Below are 15,966 nucleotides of genomic sequence, written 5' to 3' on the forward strand. Positions count from 1 at the left end.
GCAAGTGAAGCTGGAGATTTTATTTGTTTTGTTGTTAGGCCAAGTCTGTTCAAGTCTTCAGGTTGGCGAAATTATAGTGTAGAGTGTTTACAGATCCTATCATTTGCTCTTCTGCTTTATTCGTTGTCCAGTGTCCATCCGCTTTAAATCTTGTTTAAACGTTGCACGATAAATCATCAGATTTGTTTGTAGCTACTCTAAAATGGGAAGCAAACAAGAAAAAATTATGCTGTGTGACCTAGAGTTAAATTACAGCTATCAGGATATCAGATTTTCAGGTGCTCAGCTGGAGCTCAGTTACCTCCTGCTTTACATGCAAAGTCTTTCTTGCCCTTAATGCACTCTTCAGTGTTCTATAGCACAGCGGTCTCCAACCTTTTTTGCGTCACGGACCGGTTTATGCCCGACAATATTTTCATGGACCGGCCTTTAAGGTGTCGCGGATAAATACAACAAAATAAAACCAGTACCGGTACCGAAAAAAAGAAGATTTATTCATAACACACGTGAAAAGACCAAGGAAAACCGAGTTAACGATAAAAACGATAAAAACGATAACAAAATAACGCTGAAAACCAATAAAAACCCTGAAAACCATACATTTCACACCTGAGCCTCAACTCTCGCGGCCCGGTACCAAACGACTCACGGACCGGTACCGGTCCAAGGCCCGGGGGTTGGGGACCGCTGCTATAGTGAGTAAGGCTTCCTTGATACAGCCTCAAAACCATGTGTGATATTTCAAGGAAATGTGCAATAATGATATTTCTGATGATATTAATTAAATACTGAACAGTGTTTTATTGGTGATTGTAGCTTGCAGGCAGCATTTATTGACGCAAACAAAATGAAGGGCATTTGCTGTCCTTCTTTTCCAGTGAGCTGCTTTCATTGATGACACACTGTGTCAGTCGATTGATATAAGGGGCTACAAGACGGAGCATTATAGCATAATAGTAATAGTAATGTGTTTTTGTTGGAAGTTTTAAGTTAAAGTGTAAGATAAGTGCATTACTATTGAGCTTTACCATGAAATAATAATATAATGTAATATAACCTTTGAAATCTTCTGAAACCTGCAAAATATTGTTACATAATAAAATTTAAATAGAGACATATTTTATTAAGTTGAGTTTCCTAAACCTGCCTAATCCTGTACCTTCATGTAACTGCATCAAGGACTTCCAGCCACTGTTTTCTCTTCTTGAGTCATTTTTTGTAACATTTAGTTTGCACATCGTCAGCTGCTAGCATCTCCTCTTTCTGTGTTTTTGTACCCTGCTTGTGCTTGACATTGTATTTATGACTGAAGTGGTGAAACGAGTTTGTTGTTTCCACTTTTAGCGGGCGCAGCAGTTCTTTATTGGGCGTTTGACAAGCTGCTCTCGCTCTTTTTTTTTTTTTTTTTTTTTTTTTTAATATATCAAGTAAAATTGTATTCCAGTGTTATCTTGGATGGTATTGTCTGATGACGGCACGGCCGTGTTCCATAGCAACATAGCATTTCGTCCTGCGTGTTGTTGTGTCACTTTATATTTTGAAGAGAATCGTACAAGAATCACAGGCTGCCAACCGAGTGTTGTCTCCGTGTTTACTGTGATTCACACGAAGCTTCTTCAAGTCTCTCAATTCATTATAACACTCTTTCTTAAAATAGCTTTCATGTGAGAGATGAGCAGCATATTCTCATGTAGGTTTTCATTAACGTAACCTCTTGTATCCAGGAATGCCGACTGATAATGCCACAGAAGACTGTAAATACGCAGGTTTTCCATTTTGCTTTTATCTCACGCACAAAGATGCACAGACAGGAGTAGGCAGGAGATGCGGCGCACATACTTGTAGATGGTATCACCATTAGTGAAAAGAAAGGAAATGTAGCAATGGATCATAAGGCAAGGTAGAACAAGTCTGCAAGAAAAATACAATCAGCGTGGTTTTTAAAATATTTACAAAACATTTTATGCTTGATTTATGGGGAAGAAAACTCATTAAATCTTAATAGGCACTCTAAATGTTTTGATTTTTATATGTAAATGTAAGTACTTGGAAAGCACAGTTCCTCCTTTTAAATAATCTGTTGGATATTGCTAATTATTTTGTAAATATTGCTATCATGATTATTTTGCAGTAAACTTTGATTTTAGACCACTTGTTAAAGTTTTTAGGTTGCTCTCTTATGCACTGTTTAGCAGCACAATTACATGCTTTTCCCACGCTCTCCTGCCAAGAAAGATGCTTCATTTTGTAAAACTGACTCTACATGTCAGTCTTTAAATTGACTGTTCTTGTTCTCCACTTCCTCCCCAATGTAAGTTGGGATATGCACATAACAATGTGGAAAGTCCAATATTTTAGATGTTTTTAATCGTCACTAACCAAATGAAGATATTTGCACGACGTTGCTGTTGTTGGGCTTTAAGGAATTTGCACTGATGTAGAGCAACGATTAAACGGTTGACTCCTGCTATGTGATTTTCAGTGTACGACATAAATATTTTACATTTTTCACATTTCCCGTGACATTTCAACCCTCCCAAGTCCTCATAAAATATTAAAGAATGACACTAAAAATGACTTTGCAGCTGTGATAGATAACAAGAAGCTTTGTTTCTGCGGGGTATAAATGTGAGGAGGACTAGCCCACCTGACTCTGTCAATCTTCATCTTGCTACTTTTAGAGTTTTGCCCTCAGGTCGTGTTCCAGGTACTCGTGGATATTTTGCAGGTGAAGACATTCCAAGCAGTCTGTGGGTTTATGAGCTGTGAAGCTCTAAACTGCCCGTTTCATTAAGGCCATGAAAGTTTGTGCTAAACTTTTCTCCATGTGACCGCACTGGCCCCTAACCCTTGAACTGTTTCATGTTGATTTTTAATTAGCATGAAGCAAACCAAACCATGTTTAACCATCTCAAACAAACTTTACTCCCATGTCAAAACAAAAGTAATGAAAGTCCTTCTTTCCCTGCTTTGGAGATTATGCACATGGGTTTTGTTTGGTTTAGGACTTTGATTTTGTTGCACATTCATCTTGTTTGTATAGAACTTTTCCATTATTTTTTTCTCTCAGCAAACTTTTTTGTGTTTTCTTTTTTATTTACTTTTTCTTTTCTTTTTACAGCAAAATGTTCCAGGAGACTCTGACATCTAAGGTATGCTTTTAAATATGATTAATTCTCTTTATTGTGTTTAATACAGATTACAGGTTTACAGCAACTTTTTACAAGGAAAGTGTCACATGCAGGTCAATACATGTGAAAAGCAAGGACTCTGTGCACGTATTACACCGTGTCCTTATTTATATAAGAAAAAACAAACCCAAAATGAAAGAAGCAGTAGATTAAAAATTAAGTAGCTTCTTTAGAGCGTTGCTTTGGTTCATTGGGCTTTGCACAGCTCTCTTAAGCTCGTTTCATCAACCACAGGGTTTCAATCAAGTTCAAATCTGAACTTGTGATTCTTTCCTTTTGCAGTCATTCTGTTGCACATTTGCTGCTGTGTTTGGGATCATTGTCCTGTTACTTGACCCATTTTCGGCCAAGCGTTAGCTGTTGGACAGATGACCTCACGTTTGACTCTGAAATACTTTGGTAAACAGAGGAGTTCGTGTTTGACTCAATGACCGCAAGGTGCCAAGGTCCTGTGGCGAAGCTAAGCCATGCTGCCATGTTTTCCTTCAGAGATAAGAGGCTTTCTCCTGACTATAAGACTACAAACAGCCATACTGTTTGTAGTCTTTCTAAATCTGTCATGAGCCTTAACGTAACACGCTAACCGAGATCTGCAGAGTCTGAGATCTAGCTCTTGGCCATCTTTACAAGCTTTGTGGGGGGAAAAGAAACATTATACGGTCTAACCTTTAGAGGGAATTTGCAGGGACATCTGCTCCTGGGAAGTGGCATTAATAAAAAATATTTTTAAATAAAATCTATTTGTGTATTCATGATTGAGATTACATTTAGGAGCAACTCGCTAGCAACTACTAGCAACTTTCAGATGACTAATTTTAAACTGTTGTAGTATTAAATATGGAAAAAAGTCTTTGAGGACAAGACTCAGTAGGTTAGGGTAGAATTTAACAAATAATTTCCTATATTATCTTCAAATGGGTCATACTTTAGGAGCAAAAAAACAAGCCAAATTATTGTGAGTTGGCTCAGTTTTTGTCATAGCTTGTTTACATATAGTGCATTAATGTACACTTACTGTGTGTACAGCTTTAAAAGGTTTGACTTTTATCCACCCAGTCTAAAGGCAACAAAAATCTAACAACTCTTCCAATTCATTCATAAAACTGGATGAAAATCTTTATTTTATCAGAAACTTAGAAGAACTGATGAGATCTCTGCGCTTATCAGTGTCTCGCAAACAAAGATTCCCAAGTCACTTCCCTTATCACTCGGCACAGACACGCCACTGTGCTCCGGGAGGGCCTATCCCGCGATGATATATGGGACCTGTCAGGGCCCCTGGGGAAAATCTGTGCAGGAGAAGCTGCAGGTCCTAACCATAGCAACCTCAAGAGTTGACATGTCACAACATTGGACCACCTTTAACTTCTTTGTGCGCTACAAGAATCAGATTTTTTTTTTTTTTTTTACATGGCCCAAGAGGCACAAAACATAGTATTATACTTAGAAGCCACTGAGCAATTACAGTGTTACGTGATACTGAGTTCAGATTTTTCCAAAAAGCTGAGTGAGAGGAAAAAAACACACAATAAGGAAGACACTAAGCATGCAGCCACCCAGCAGGAGAAATCTATATTCTGTTTATACCAGCAGGCATATTATCCTCCACTTTAAACCTGAGCTCCAAATCTCCTCGGCCTCCCTCCTTGGTTTTCCTTTCGACAAACATGTTTGGCATTTGTTATTTATTTGGGCTCAAGGTAGGGAACCCCACTGCTTTCTGTTTCTTTGCCCCTCCGCACCAGACATCCCAGGCAATGTCCCAGACAAGAGTCACAGAAATAAAAGCTGCGTTCACTCGTTTTACAGCAGAACCAGAGTTGTTCTTTCCAAACTACAGTAGTTAAACAGAATGACAGCACAATGACAAATAGTGTATCACTGGAATAAAGGGCTAATGGTGTGAGATATTGGTGCTCACACGAGCTTTAAGCACCTGTTCCATGGCCTTGCATTCAGCGCCGACCCCGCAGAGTGAAGAATAGAACCAATTAAAGTGGAGGCAAGTTTCAGCTGACTTAACGCTCTCATGAATCACTTGTTCCATGAACCATAAGGTAGAAACTAGAATTACTGCCTCACGGCTGCGGTATATGGTTCTGCAAACCAGTCAGGGTGGTTTGCTGCGATTGCAGACTTGACCTTTGAACTTTTACATATAAGATTTCATCAGTTCTGACTGTTATCCTGTGGTACATACATACGTAATAATGTATCATTTTCATCATAAATGCCGTGTATGATTGTTTGAGTTATAGTCGAAGCTTTGTGAGGTCACGGTAACCTTAACTGTTGACTGCCAAAATATTATCAATTCATCTGAACAAATGAACATAAGTGCTCAATTTGAAGACATTTTTTTTAATTCATCCAAGGGAAATCTTTCACAAAGTGTAAAGTTTGTACCGCTTCTTAACTGCGGCCACTTTGAGAATAATTGGATTTTTCTTAAAGCACATTTATATATTTACAAAGATACTTTAATGTTATATTACTCTGATCGTTATCCGGCTTTGGAAATCCCAAACAAATCACCTCCATTGTGTAATATATAGTGTGCCATGTTGTGTAGTACATTGTGTGCTCAGAGCTGCATACACAGAAATTTTAAGCCATGCGATACTCAAGTGAGAATGTTTTTGACCCCACTGCTGTAAGCAAGGGAGAAAAAGGATGAATCGATACAAATAAGCTACAATGGTATTAGTTAAACTTTTATACAGTGTGTGGACATTTTCAGATATACTTGATCTTAACGCAGTGATGAACGGATCACTTGCACCACATCCACGTAACAATAAGTGAGCAGTAACTGTACTCGTTTTTTGTCTTTGTTTCAGGAACACATGATCCTCTGTCGCTTCGCAGACCAGACGGCTGTCCAGCTTCCGCCAGACAGGAGACTCATTGGTGCTGTTTGCAATCTTCTCTTTAGACCTGAGCTATTATTTATGTTCAGTCCTTTATTACTTTTTTAGGCTAAACATTCTTAGCAGTATCTGGTAACTGCTGCACATAGAGACACAGCATCGAGTATCATTATCAAAACTAATTTAAAATCAAATCATCAGTATTTGCTGGGACCACACTTTGCCTTTGAAACAGCTCCAATGTTCCTGAATATTTCTTTCGACATTACTTTGTTCAAATTATTTTGTCATTGCGCTGCTGCAGAATGAATATGTAAACTAGCTGGAACCAGTCTGACGCCTCCATGATGATACTGACTGATGAAGTCCAGTGTGATGGACACAAGCACCTTTTCATTGTAATATCCTTTGACATACTTTCTTCATACACTTACACTGTTCGGTAGCCCCACTGCTGCGGGTTCCTTAAAAAGTCTAGACTTTCAAGATGTGAGAAACATGTTAGAGCAGAGATTTGTACAGAGTGACAAAACAGCTGCGGCGAACAGCTGCTAGATCAGTGTTGTCAGATTCAGAGGGAAATGTTTTGTCAGAACCCCTACAGGCCCCTGCTGAAGCTTCACTCTACAGGGTTTCATTATGTTGAGGACTCTCTTCGCCCTGATAGCTCTCCAGTTTATCAAAGCTTCCGAGAAGGCTCCCCAAAGTCTCGTCAGCGTGAAGCCTTTTCATATGTACCTGACACCACCTGTCACACTAGTTTCTTCTCTATATCAGTTAACAGGGCTCAACCTCTCCCACTAACATTTTCTAACTATGTGTGATCTCGTCCCTCTTGAGCTTGCTGGTAAGACTTCGCCCGTCAAAGCAACACGGCGGAGCAAAGCTCACGTGTAGTGTGTCTGCCACCTGCTTCCACACACTGCTAAATTACATTTGAAGTTTGTGTTTTTAAGGAAATCCTAACAGATGAGGCTGGATAATCCATGTATATGAATTACTGTCTTCTGACACACAATATTGAAAATATGCAGAAATGGTATATAAAGCAGTACAGCTTTAGAGCAATAAAGACCTTAATGATGGGGGATTTGCTGATTTTCGCCTGACATGTAATAAGTTATAAGAAGAACCAACATACAGCCTTCGTATAGTGTTGAGCCTCTATGTGTTGCCAGAAGTACAAGATGTTTGATTCTCTAGTTGGAGGCATTGAATGTCGTTGGTCCCCAAATAAGTCTTCTGGTGGTTGGATGGTGATGGTCACACATCTATGGATGTTTAATCAGGTTGAGATCTGGTGACTGGGATATGATTGACTTCATCCTTATGCTCATCAGACACATCGGTGATCCCTCCTGCTTCCTGGATGGAGACATTTGATCCTGGAGGAATCAAATGTCTTTATGCAAATGTTTCCTCAAAAACATAAAGAGACTCTTATGTCAAAGTAAAAGAGCCAATCTGTTATGTTTTTATTGCCTAAATTTTAAGTGATTAGTTACCTAATTAGCAACACAGTCATAATAACACAAATGGAGCGCAAAAGTCTGTTTAAAGTCCAGTAGAATCCAGTCTGTGGCGTGAGCGGTGAAATGATTCATGCCACCACCATTAATGTTTAAATGCAGACTTTTACCATTTCAAATGGGAAATCTTCACTTTGTGTGCTTAATTTCTTTTTTTCTGTGTGTGTTTATGTTCATATAACATTAAGGGAGGAACATTTGTGTGGAAAAAAAAATCAAACTACCGTAATAGATTAAGTGTTGCTTTTGACAAACTGTTGTGAAACTGTGTGGGGTCATCGCTCACACACAAAACTCTGACTGTGCCCACGGAAAAGTTTCTGTCCTGTTAGGAGCAGCAAGTTGGAACGAAGTTGCCAAAGTTCTTGCTGCAGTGTGCAGTGAACTTACAACCTTATTGCCTTTGAAAAAGTTACTCCTAATACAGGAACCATACCTGCCACCACTTGCAGTCAATTGCCATCTCTCGGTGCATAGAGGTGGCAATAAGACGAAGACAGTCTACTATTAGTTTGCATTAGAATTGGGTCAAATTGGCACTGTGATATACTCCTGAAAATCTGCAGTCTATATAGACATAGATTCATATTAGTCTCTTACATCCTCAGAGGTGTGAAACAGGAAATTTTGCAATGTCACAGGTGCTCAGCAACCTTGCTTTTATTAGAGCAATACAAAATACAGTCATTCTGCAACCAGGTGAGTCGAGTCCTGTATTGCAGATGAGCTGTGCTTATCACATTGATTGCAGCGTGTAGGCAGTCTCTATACATTTATAAATTAGACAGCAATTGGTCACCAAATGTGAAAGATTCAGTGCAACGACTGATTCTTTTTTCCCACCCAGTTGCAGGGAGGTTGCCAGCCTGGTTTTCCTCTGTGACTGATCCATCTGGGAGATGAGATAAAATGACATGTTTCAGTCAGTGCGTGGACTGAGGGGGCAGCGTTAATATCTAGTATAGTATAAATAAAAAGATTTTAAATATTGTTTTTTTACACATTAGTCACTTTAGGTAAAAGTATTTTAGTGTCTGATTATAGAACAATAATAATAATATTTCGATCCTTTTTTTTTCCTTCTGCAGGTAAACAGTGTATGGGCTTGGTAGACTTGGACCGGTCATGGGCAGCAGAGACTCATGGGTATTCGGTTCAAGTAATGACTATGGAGCCCGAAAGCTGCTCACCAAAGAACAACATGCTGGTGGGAAGGCTGCTGCAGAAGAGAGGACTGGAAGTCACCGCTGGCCAACTGGAAGAGGCAGTGCATAATTAACACTCGATTCTCTGGAGTACAGCAGAGTGTCTTTAGCATTGTAAGGGTTTGATAAACTATCCGGCTTCTGGCTGTATCACGAGTGTTTTTTAAACCACCCTCAACAATTTACTTTATTTATTTTTTTACAAGCTCAGCCTTAACTGCAGAAAATACATGTTTATTATTTCTGTACTGTCAAAGGTCATCTGGCTTTGTGGCTCAAGAGTTGGGAGTTCGCCTTGTATTCGGAAGGTTGCCGGTTCAAGCCCCGGCTTGGACAGTCTCGGTCGTTGTGTCCTTGGGCAAGACACTTCACCCGTTGCCTGCTGGTGGTGGTCAGAGGGCCCGGTGCCGCCAGTGTTCGGCAGCCTCAGCTCTGTCAGTGCGCCCCAGGGTGGCTGTGGCTACAATGTAGCTTGCCATCACCAGTGTGTGAATGGGTGGATGACTGGATATGTAAAGCGCTTTGGGGTCCTTAGGCTAAAGCGCTATACAAATACAGGCCATTTACCATCTTTTAAAGTTTCTTTCAGGCTAAACGTTAAAGCAACCATGCCATTCCCGGGAGTTACACACTTTAGTTGATCATCTGCTCAAGCTTCTCCCCAACTGCAATGCTATGTTTTTGTCTTTGCCTAAACTGCGTGACTCAAGCTGTCAGCGCACACAGACGCAGCAGGACTTGGCACACCCATATTGTGAATGAAGTATGACATACGTCCTCATGCTGTTTTCGCAAATAGTCTGTATACAGCCTTCTGGGATAGCGCTCAGTAGTCAGCTACTTCTGATTAACACAAGAAATTCAGTGCTAACAGCTCGTGTGCATTTAAAGACGAGGTGAGGAATCGCCTCGCTGTCATCTCACCTACGTTTCTTCTGTCGTTTTCTTTTTTCTTGCGAGAGACAATCAGAGGTGGATTTAAACTCGAGTCACATCGGGTAATATACAGTGTCGCATTTTTCATGGTTCTACAGAGGAACCTGATTATTCCTCATAAAAAAGCAATGCGAGTATGGTATGCATTCTGGAATACTTTCAGCAGTAATGAATATTTTATGAAGCTGGTGAAAAGGTCAGCGCGCTTGATTAGACGCACGGTGTTCAGTGCCTCATAACTGGAAATCACACAGCGCGCTCCGTATTTCCAGTCCCGGTTACTGTAGTCACAGTGAGGCACCTTAAGCTCTCAGTCTTGCATCTGAAACTATTCGTGTGTTTCTCTGGGAAAAAAAGACGAAAAAAAATCCAGTGTTGTCACCTTTGACAGTCTGATGCAGCTGCTTGAGAAATCTGGGGAGGTAGCCAAGGAGCCAGTTTTTCCCACTCCCACTGAAGGGATAGATGTGAGAGAGATGCAGGCCTCGCAGACGTCAGGCTCATCTGAATTCAGTCAGCAGAGTCAATCTATCCCGAGGTAAATGGCCACAGACACAGCTCCTTCCGAGGATCGGAATTATTTCAGAAGTCTACTCCCTGTTCATGCTTGTGGCAAGTGCACATTACAGAAATTCATATACATACAAAAGAGGGGAACAGTGGCACTACTTAAAGTGTGCATCGGAAGGAGAATGCAGAGGGTGAAGGCAGTTGGCTTAGAGTAAACATCAGAACAGTAACAGTGGATTCTTTGCTTAGATAAAACAGATGAGCTGTTATTGGCTCATTTTCATCTAAATGCAGAGATGTTCTTTTCTAACGATTCACCTCCTGAAACCTTTCTGCGAATGCATTGCAGAGTCGCTCACATATTTAGCTTAATGCATTTTTTATTTGCGTAATTAGAGGGCTGACCTCGATACAAAAGTCAACTACATGCGAGTTTCTCCAATGTACAATAACCTGTGACTACACAGACGCTGTATGCATAGTTTATTGCTATTTAATCTGTTTTCTTTATGTAGTTGCTCATAATGAGATTTAGAGCATAATTTTATACTTAAATTGGGATCTGAATTTTAACCATTGGGTGATGATTTTTATTTTATTTTATTTTTTTGGGGGGGGGGCAAAATCCTCTTCCAGGAAATGATGGAGCTGGAGTTGTTTTGCTAACTTCACCTTATTAGTTAATTAAAAATTCTGCTCATTTCTTGCGTTTTTGCCAACAGTTTTCCATTTCATTATGCTGCAGAGTTTGTGGCTGGTTGCCCACAACAGCTCACTGCTCCATATTTGGGTACACTCTCTGTTGGTGTCAATTATCCTCTTTGACAAACACTGACCTTGTTTATGTGTCTTGGGTTAACACAGCAGCCACTCATAACGAGTCCATGTGAAAGGTACAAAGGGATTTTTCCTACGTCCTCTGTGATCTTAAATATCTCACTCTCTCTTTTTTATATTTTACCTGTGTGAACTATAAAATGTGTTTTTCGGTTGACTTGCATAATTTTCTAATAAACAGCACTGAGTTTAATTATTGGTGTCCACAGTACTGGCAGTTAATTATGTATAGTATTTCCTTTTTGGTCGCCTGGTAGGGCTCAGCTGCTGTTATTTTGCACACCCTAATAATCCTGTAATGTATTCTCTTGTGCTTCGCGTGCTACTTGTCACATTGTCACCTAGGATTTCCATGCTTGCTTTCAGGTTCAGCATTTATTTTCTACTTTGTGTCTGTCGTGGCACAGCCTGTTTAAAATGCAACAATGACTCACTCTCCCCAGGAGCTTGTTTAAAGACCGAGTTCACCCAAATCACACAGATAGATGTCTTCTTTTTTCTTTTGGGGGGGGGTGTTCAGATACCCCTGACAGTTGCAGTAAATTAAGATTAATCGGTCGCTTTAATATAATTTCTGGAATATGTCGACACCTAGAGGTTTGTTTTTTTTTTGTTCAGTGATTTTAAACAAACAACGAAATTAGGTAAATCTTTACTTTAAAGGATGCTGATTGCTGTGAAGTGTCCTGCTTGGTTTGCACCATTCGTAGCATGTTGTCCATATAGTGCAGTGGTCCCCAATCCCCGGGCCATGGACCGGTACTGCTCCGTTAGTCGTTTGGTACCGGGCTGCGAGAGTGGAGGCTCGAGAGTGAAACTGATGGTTCTCAGGGTTTTTATCTGTTTTTAACATTATGTTTCCCTGGGTCTTTTCCCGTGTGCTATGAATAAATCTTTGTTTTTTGGTACCGGTACTGGTTTTATTAAAGGCTGGTCCGTGAAAATATTGTCGGACATAAACCGGTCCGTGGCACAAAAAAGGTTGGGGACCGCTGTTATAGTTGGAGATTCATTCCTCTTGAAATGAACAACTGCGTCTTAGATCCAAATCTGGAGCTACAATACTGTGCAAAAGTATTGAGTCAACTCTCATTTCTTTATGTTTTGCTAGGAAAGTGGGAAATGGGGCAGGGACTTCAGGAATAGTTCTCCTGGCTTCTTGAAAGACATTCAAAGCTGTTATTGGATGTTGGCTGCCTTTTTGTTCTGATTTCTGTCAAGATGATCCCAGAGTGATTCAGTCGAGGTCTGGGCTCTGGGGAGGCCAATTTATAACTGACCATGTTTCATTGTTTGTTTATTTTCTATCCAGGTATACTTTTACTGCTTTGATGGTGTGTTTGGGATCATTATCATGCTTAAAAATGAAGCTCTCGTCAATGAGACGCTTTCCAGATGGTGTTCGTGGTGGATCAAAATTTGACCGTTCCCACGTGTTCATAATTCCATCGGTTTTGACAGCATCTCGCAGCTCCAGACCATGGTGGAGCCGCCGTTGTGTTTTACAGATGCCTGCAGACACTCACTGTTGTACCTCTCCTGACCTCCTGCATACATATTGATACTGATTTGAGCCATAAATTTCAAATTTGGATCCATCACTCCATAAATCCTGTTGTCACTGATTTTTAGTCCAGTTCTTGTGTAATTTGGCATACTTCAGCCTTTTCTTCCCGTTTCCCTTCCTAAAGAATGACTTCTTGGCAGCCACCTTTCCACTGAGACTATTTCTGATGAGGGTTCAATGAACTTTAAATGGATCAGATACATCCTTGTTTAATGTGTGGATGATTAATAAGTCAGCGTTAAACAACTAAAAAAACAAGTAAAAACAAAAACATTTCTCTGAAAGTTGTCAAGTACAAGGACTGGACTGAGATGTCTGAAGATAAACATTGAAAGAAAGCCTGGAGAGCTGTTATAAGATCACTTCAAAATATTACAAGACACTCTGGCCTCTTGGAAGCAAAATATAAAGAAATGAGGGGTGGCCTAAGACCTTTGCACAGTCATGGAACTCAACACATAACTTCTAAGTTTGGCTGAGCACCACATCTGGTAAAATGTTCATTAAAAATAACCCCACACATCCTGAGTATACTCCTGCTAACAAACACAGATGCGCTGCGTAAGTGACCCTTTAAAATCCACACAGTGTCTCAGTTTTTCACAACATATGAATATTACCGGTAATGAGACGTGGCCCTTGCGATCGGCATAAGCCATTGCTCATATTTAAATGCAATGATAACACAAGGAATCACGTTCTTACAGTCAGGTCAATACTGTGATTGATAGTCTAATTATACACAAACCGGGACACCAGCCTTTCTGCGACCAGCTGAGGTCAGACCTGGGTGCCACCACAGATTCATTACTCAGTCAGTGAAGGCGAAGAGTTGCATGAATCAAAAGAGACTCTGAACTACTAGCAGTAATCACATGAACCTTCCCGTCATTCATCGCGTGCTCCAGAAGGCTGTTAGGCCAACCGGGCACTCCCTCTGGTTGGTTCACTGACAGAAAGCTGTCACATCAGGAAATGAGGCAGCCTTCATCATTCTGCACCCAAACAGGAAGCGCAGTTCAGGAGACTTTGAATGTGGAGTGCCGCTTAGGAATCAGACAGGTGATGAGGTCTAACAGGATCCTCGTGTGAAAGAATAGAAAGACAGCAATTACGCATGCGCAGTGTCGTTCAGAAAAGCTTTTTGGCTTGTTGAGAAAACAGAAACAGTCGGTAGTTGTAAGCGATTTTGATTAAATGCATCCACTTGTGTTTGTTTGCAAAAATTATACATATTAAGGTTGTTTTTTTAAATAAGTATTTCCACCTGTTGAGTGCGCGTGCGCCTCAAACTTTAACAAACCACTGATTTTCTATTTTGCGCAGCTTTCTTTTTATACCCTCAGTAATTTTCACTGCTTTGTCTTTGCTGCGTGATCAACATCTACCTGGGTGGCCAACAATACACCTGCGTGTCTCAGCAGGTTCATTAAGGCATTTTCCACAGCGTGTAACGGAGCCACACGTGGAGCCTCTTCTTTCTCGTTAAGGTTCCGCAACTGAGTGGCTGCACACCACGGCTCTGTTGAGACTGCAGCGAGCGAAGGTCAGACTGCAGTGGGTGCTGTTGGTTGAGAGCCCGCTGCCTGAACTTGTGAGGGGAGGAAAGAAGAGAGAGGGGGGTGGGTGGGTAAGGGGCGGCTGTGCGCGCTCTTCCCGGCAGAGTGCGTCCCGCTCCACACACGCGCGCGCGCGCACACTCATCGGAGTCACTCTGCTTCCAGGCATCGGGCTGCCTTCTCTCCTCCTGAATATCTCAGATGAACAGTCTGAAGGACGCCGTCAGACCTCTCCTGCCCGCGCACCTCCAGGAGGAAACAAACTGTGTGTTTGTTGTTGTTGTGTCGCTGTTTACTCCACAGTTTCCTACCCGGTGATTCTGGATTTACGGAGAATTGGAAACAGAGTGGGCGCGTAACTCCCGAAATCATGGAATTATGGATAAAGTTGATGTTGCTGTGCAGCTGCAGCTTTGGAGCAAGTGCAGACTTCGATGGCAGGTAGGGTCACGCAGGCTGAGAAACGAAGGCTTTTTGTGCGATAAGGCTGATTTTGATAAAGAACCCGTCAGAATGCGATTCATCCATTTGTGTGAAAACTGCGCCTTCGCTTCGAGGCGACACTTTGGTTGCGAGCTGCTGTGGATTATTTGAAGCTCTCCAAAACTGAAAGCATGTTGCTCCCGTGAAAGTGAGTGTCGAATCATATCAAGCGTCTTCGCTTTATTTATTTATTTATTTATTTAATTTCACGATCACAACTTTTATTTTCATTCAACAATGAATCCAAGTGCACCCCAAAGCGTCTTGTGCTTTTGCGCCTCTGAGCTTGGATTCTTTTGTAGCGCTGCAAAAAAAATTTGAAAACTGAAAATCGCATCTCGCCAAGCGATTCTCGTCTTGTGCAGACGTCAGGCTGATTATAAAGTGATGTGACAGCACATTGCCCGGCGATCATGTTCAAACACGAATCCCACGAAGTGTGTGAAGACGTGCCAGACCCCAAAGAATGCACGTGTCCGAGATTTCCATCTGCCTATAGGTGAATCTGAGTTTAGCGTGAGGGATAGTGGCTGTTTCTTCTTCTTCTTTTAGAAAAAAACAGCCACGCATATTGAGTTGTAATGGGTCTAACCCTTTGAACCACAGCAATTCCATCAGTCAGGATACTTATTTGCTCCTTGTCTCTGATCATTTATTAGAGAGGATCTTAACCGTGTGAAGAAGAAAAAAAAACATTTTCCATCTCTTATTTTTTTTTTGTCAAATTGAGATAGATTTCTGGAGCTCAAGTAAAAAAGCTGGACTGAAGTCCGTCCAAATGGTGAGAGTTACACAAACAAAGTGCTACTGCCAAATTTCCTACATCTCCAGCAGAGAATGCTGCCAAGTACTTTATTTTTCCTCATGTATCTCTGTCAGCCAGGCTGAGCTCCAAAGCCGAATCCTCTCCCGTGTTCAGCGTTTGTTCAAATAAATGAAAAACTTTGAAGCTTATTGGAGGTAATTGTTACTGAAACAGTATGCATGCATTTCAGAAGGCTCTGTCAGACTAACTGCCATTCCACCTGCTTGTTAATAGATTTTGACATTTGAAGTGTAGCCGTTTTTCTCTCTCTCCTTCCCCCTCCTGAGCTCTTTCAATTCACTTTCCGTCTATGTTCAAAAAGTATTGAGGAAAAAAAGCAATTTGGAGTATCAAAGGTTTCTGCAAGGCTAAAAGGGTGTCTGTGTGCGAGACAGAATAAAAGAGAGGACAGAGAATAATGCAGAGTGGTAGATTTCAGTATTTGCCACCACACATAATATTTTTATTTAGGAG

The 15,966-nt window shown here is 41.0% G+C and overlaps 2 protein-coding genes across 6 annotated transcripts in view; both read left to right on the top strand.

Annotated features, from left to right (window-relative positions):
* gstcd (glutathione S-transferase, C-terminal domain containing) overlaps window positions 1-11,271 on the top strand; it is a 51,434-nt gene extending 40,163 nt beyond the window's left edge. Inside the window, exons 10-12 of the mRNA XM_026171209.2 lie at window positions 3,122-3,152; window positions 6,032-6,101; window positions 8,679-11,271. Coding sequence (XP_026026994.2) covers window positions 3,122-3,152; window positions 6,032-6,101; window positions 8,679-8,869 — 292 coding nt within the window. The 3' untranslated portion in view covers window positions 8,870-11,271. The remainder of the gene's footprint in view (window positions 1-3,121; window positions 3,153-6,031; window positions 6,102-8,678) is intronic.
* A 2,852-nt stretch (window positions 11,272-14,123) lies between these two features.
* npnta (nephronectin a) overlaps window positions 14,124-15,966 on the top strand; it is a 57,621-nt gene continuing 55,778 nt past the window's right edge. Inside the window, exon 1 of one of the 5 annotated variants that reach the window (XM_026171215.2) lies at window positions 14,124-14,645. In XM_026171215.2, coding sequence (XP_026027000.2) covers window positions 14,575-14,645 — 71 coding nt within the window. In that variant the 5' untranslated portion in view covers window positions 14,124-14,574. The remainder of the gene's footprint in view (window positions 14,646-15,966) is intronic. The other 4 variants (XM_026171214.2, XM_026171212.2, XM_080302966.1 and 1 more) reach the window with 4 other exon arrangements.

This window comes from Astatotilapia calliptera, chromosome 6 (genome assembly GCF_964374335.1).
Source record: "Astatotilapia calliptera chromosome 6, fAstCal68.1, whole genome shotgun sequence".
In the NCBI taxonomy this organism is placed as follows: domain Eukaryota; kingdom Metazoa; phylum Chordata; class Actinopteri; order Cichliformes; family Cichlidae; genus Astatotilapia; species Astatotilapia calliptera.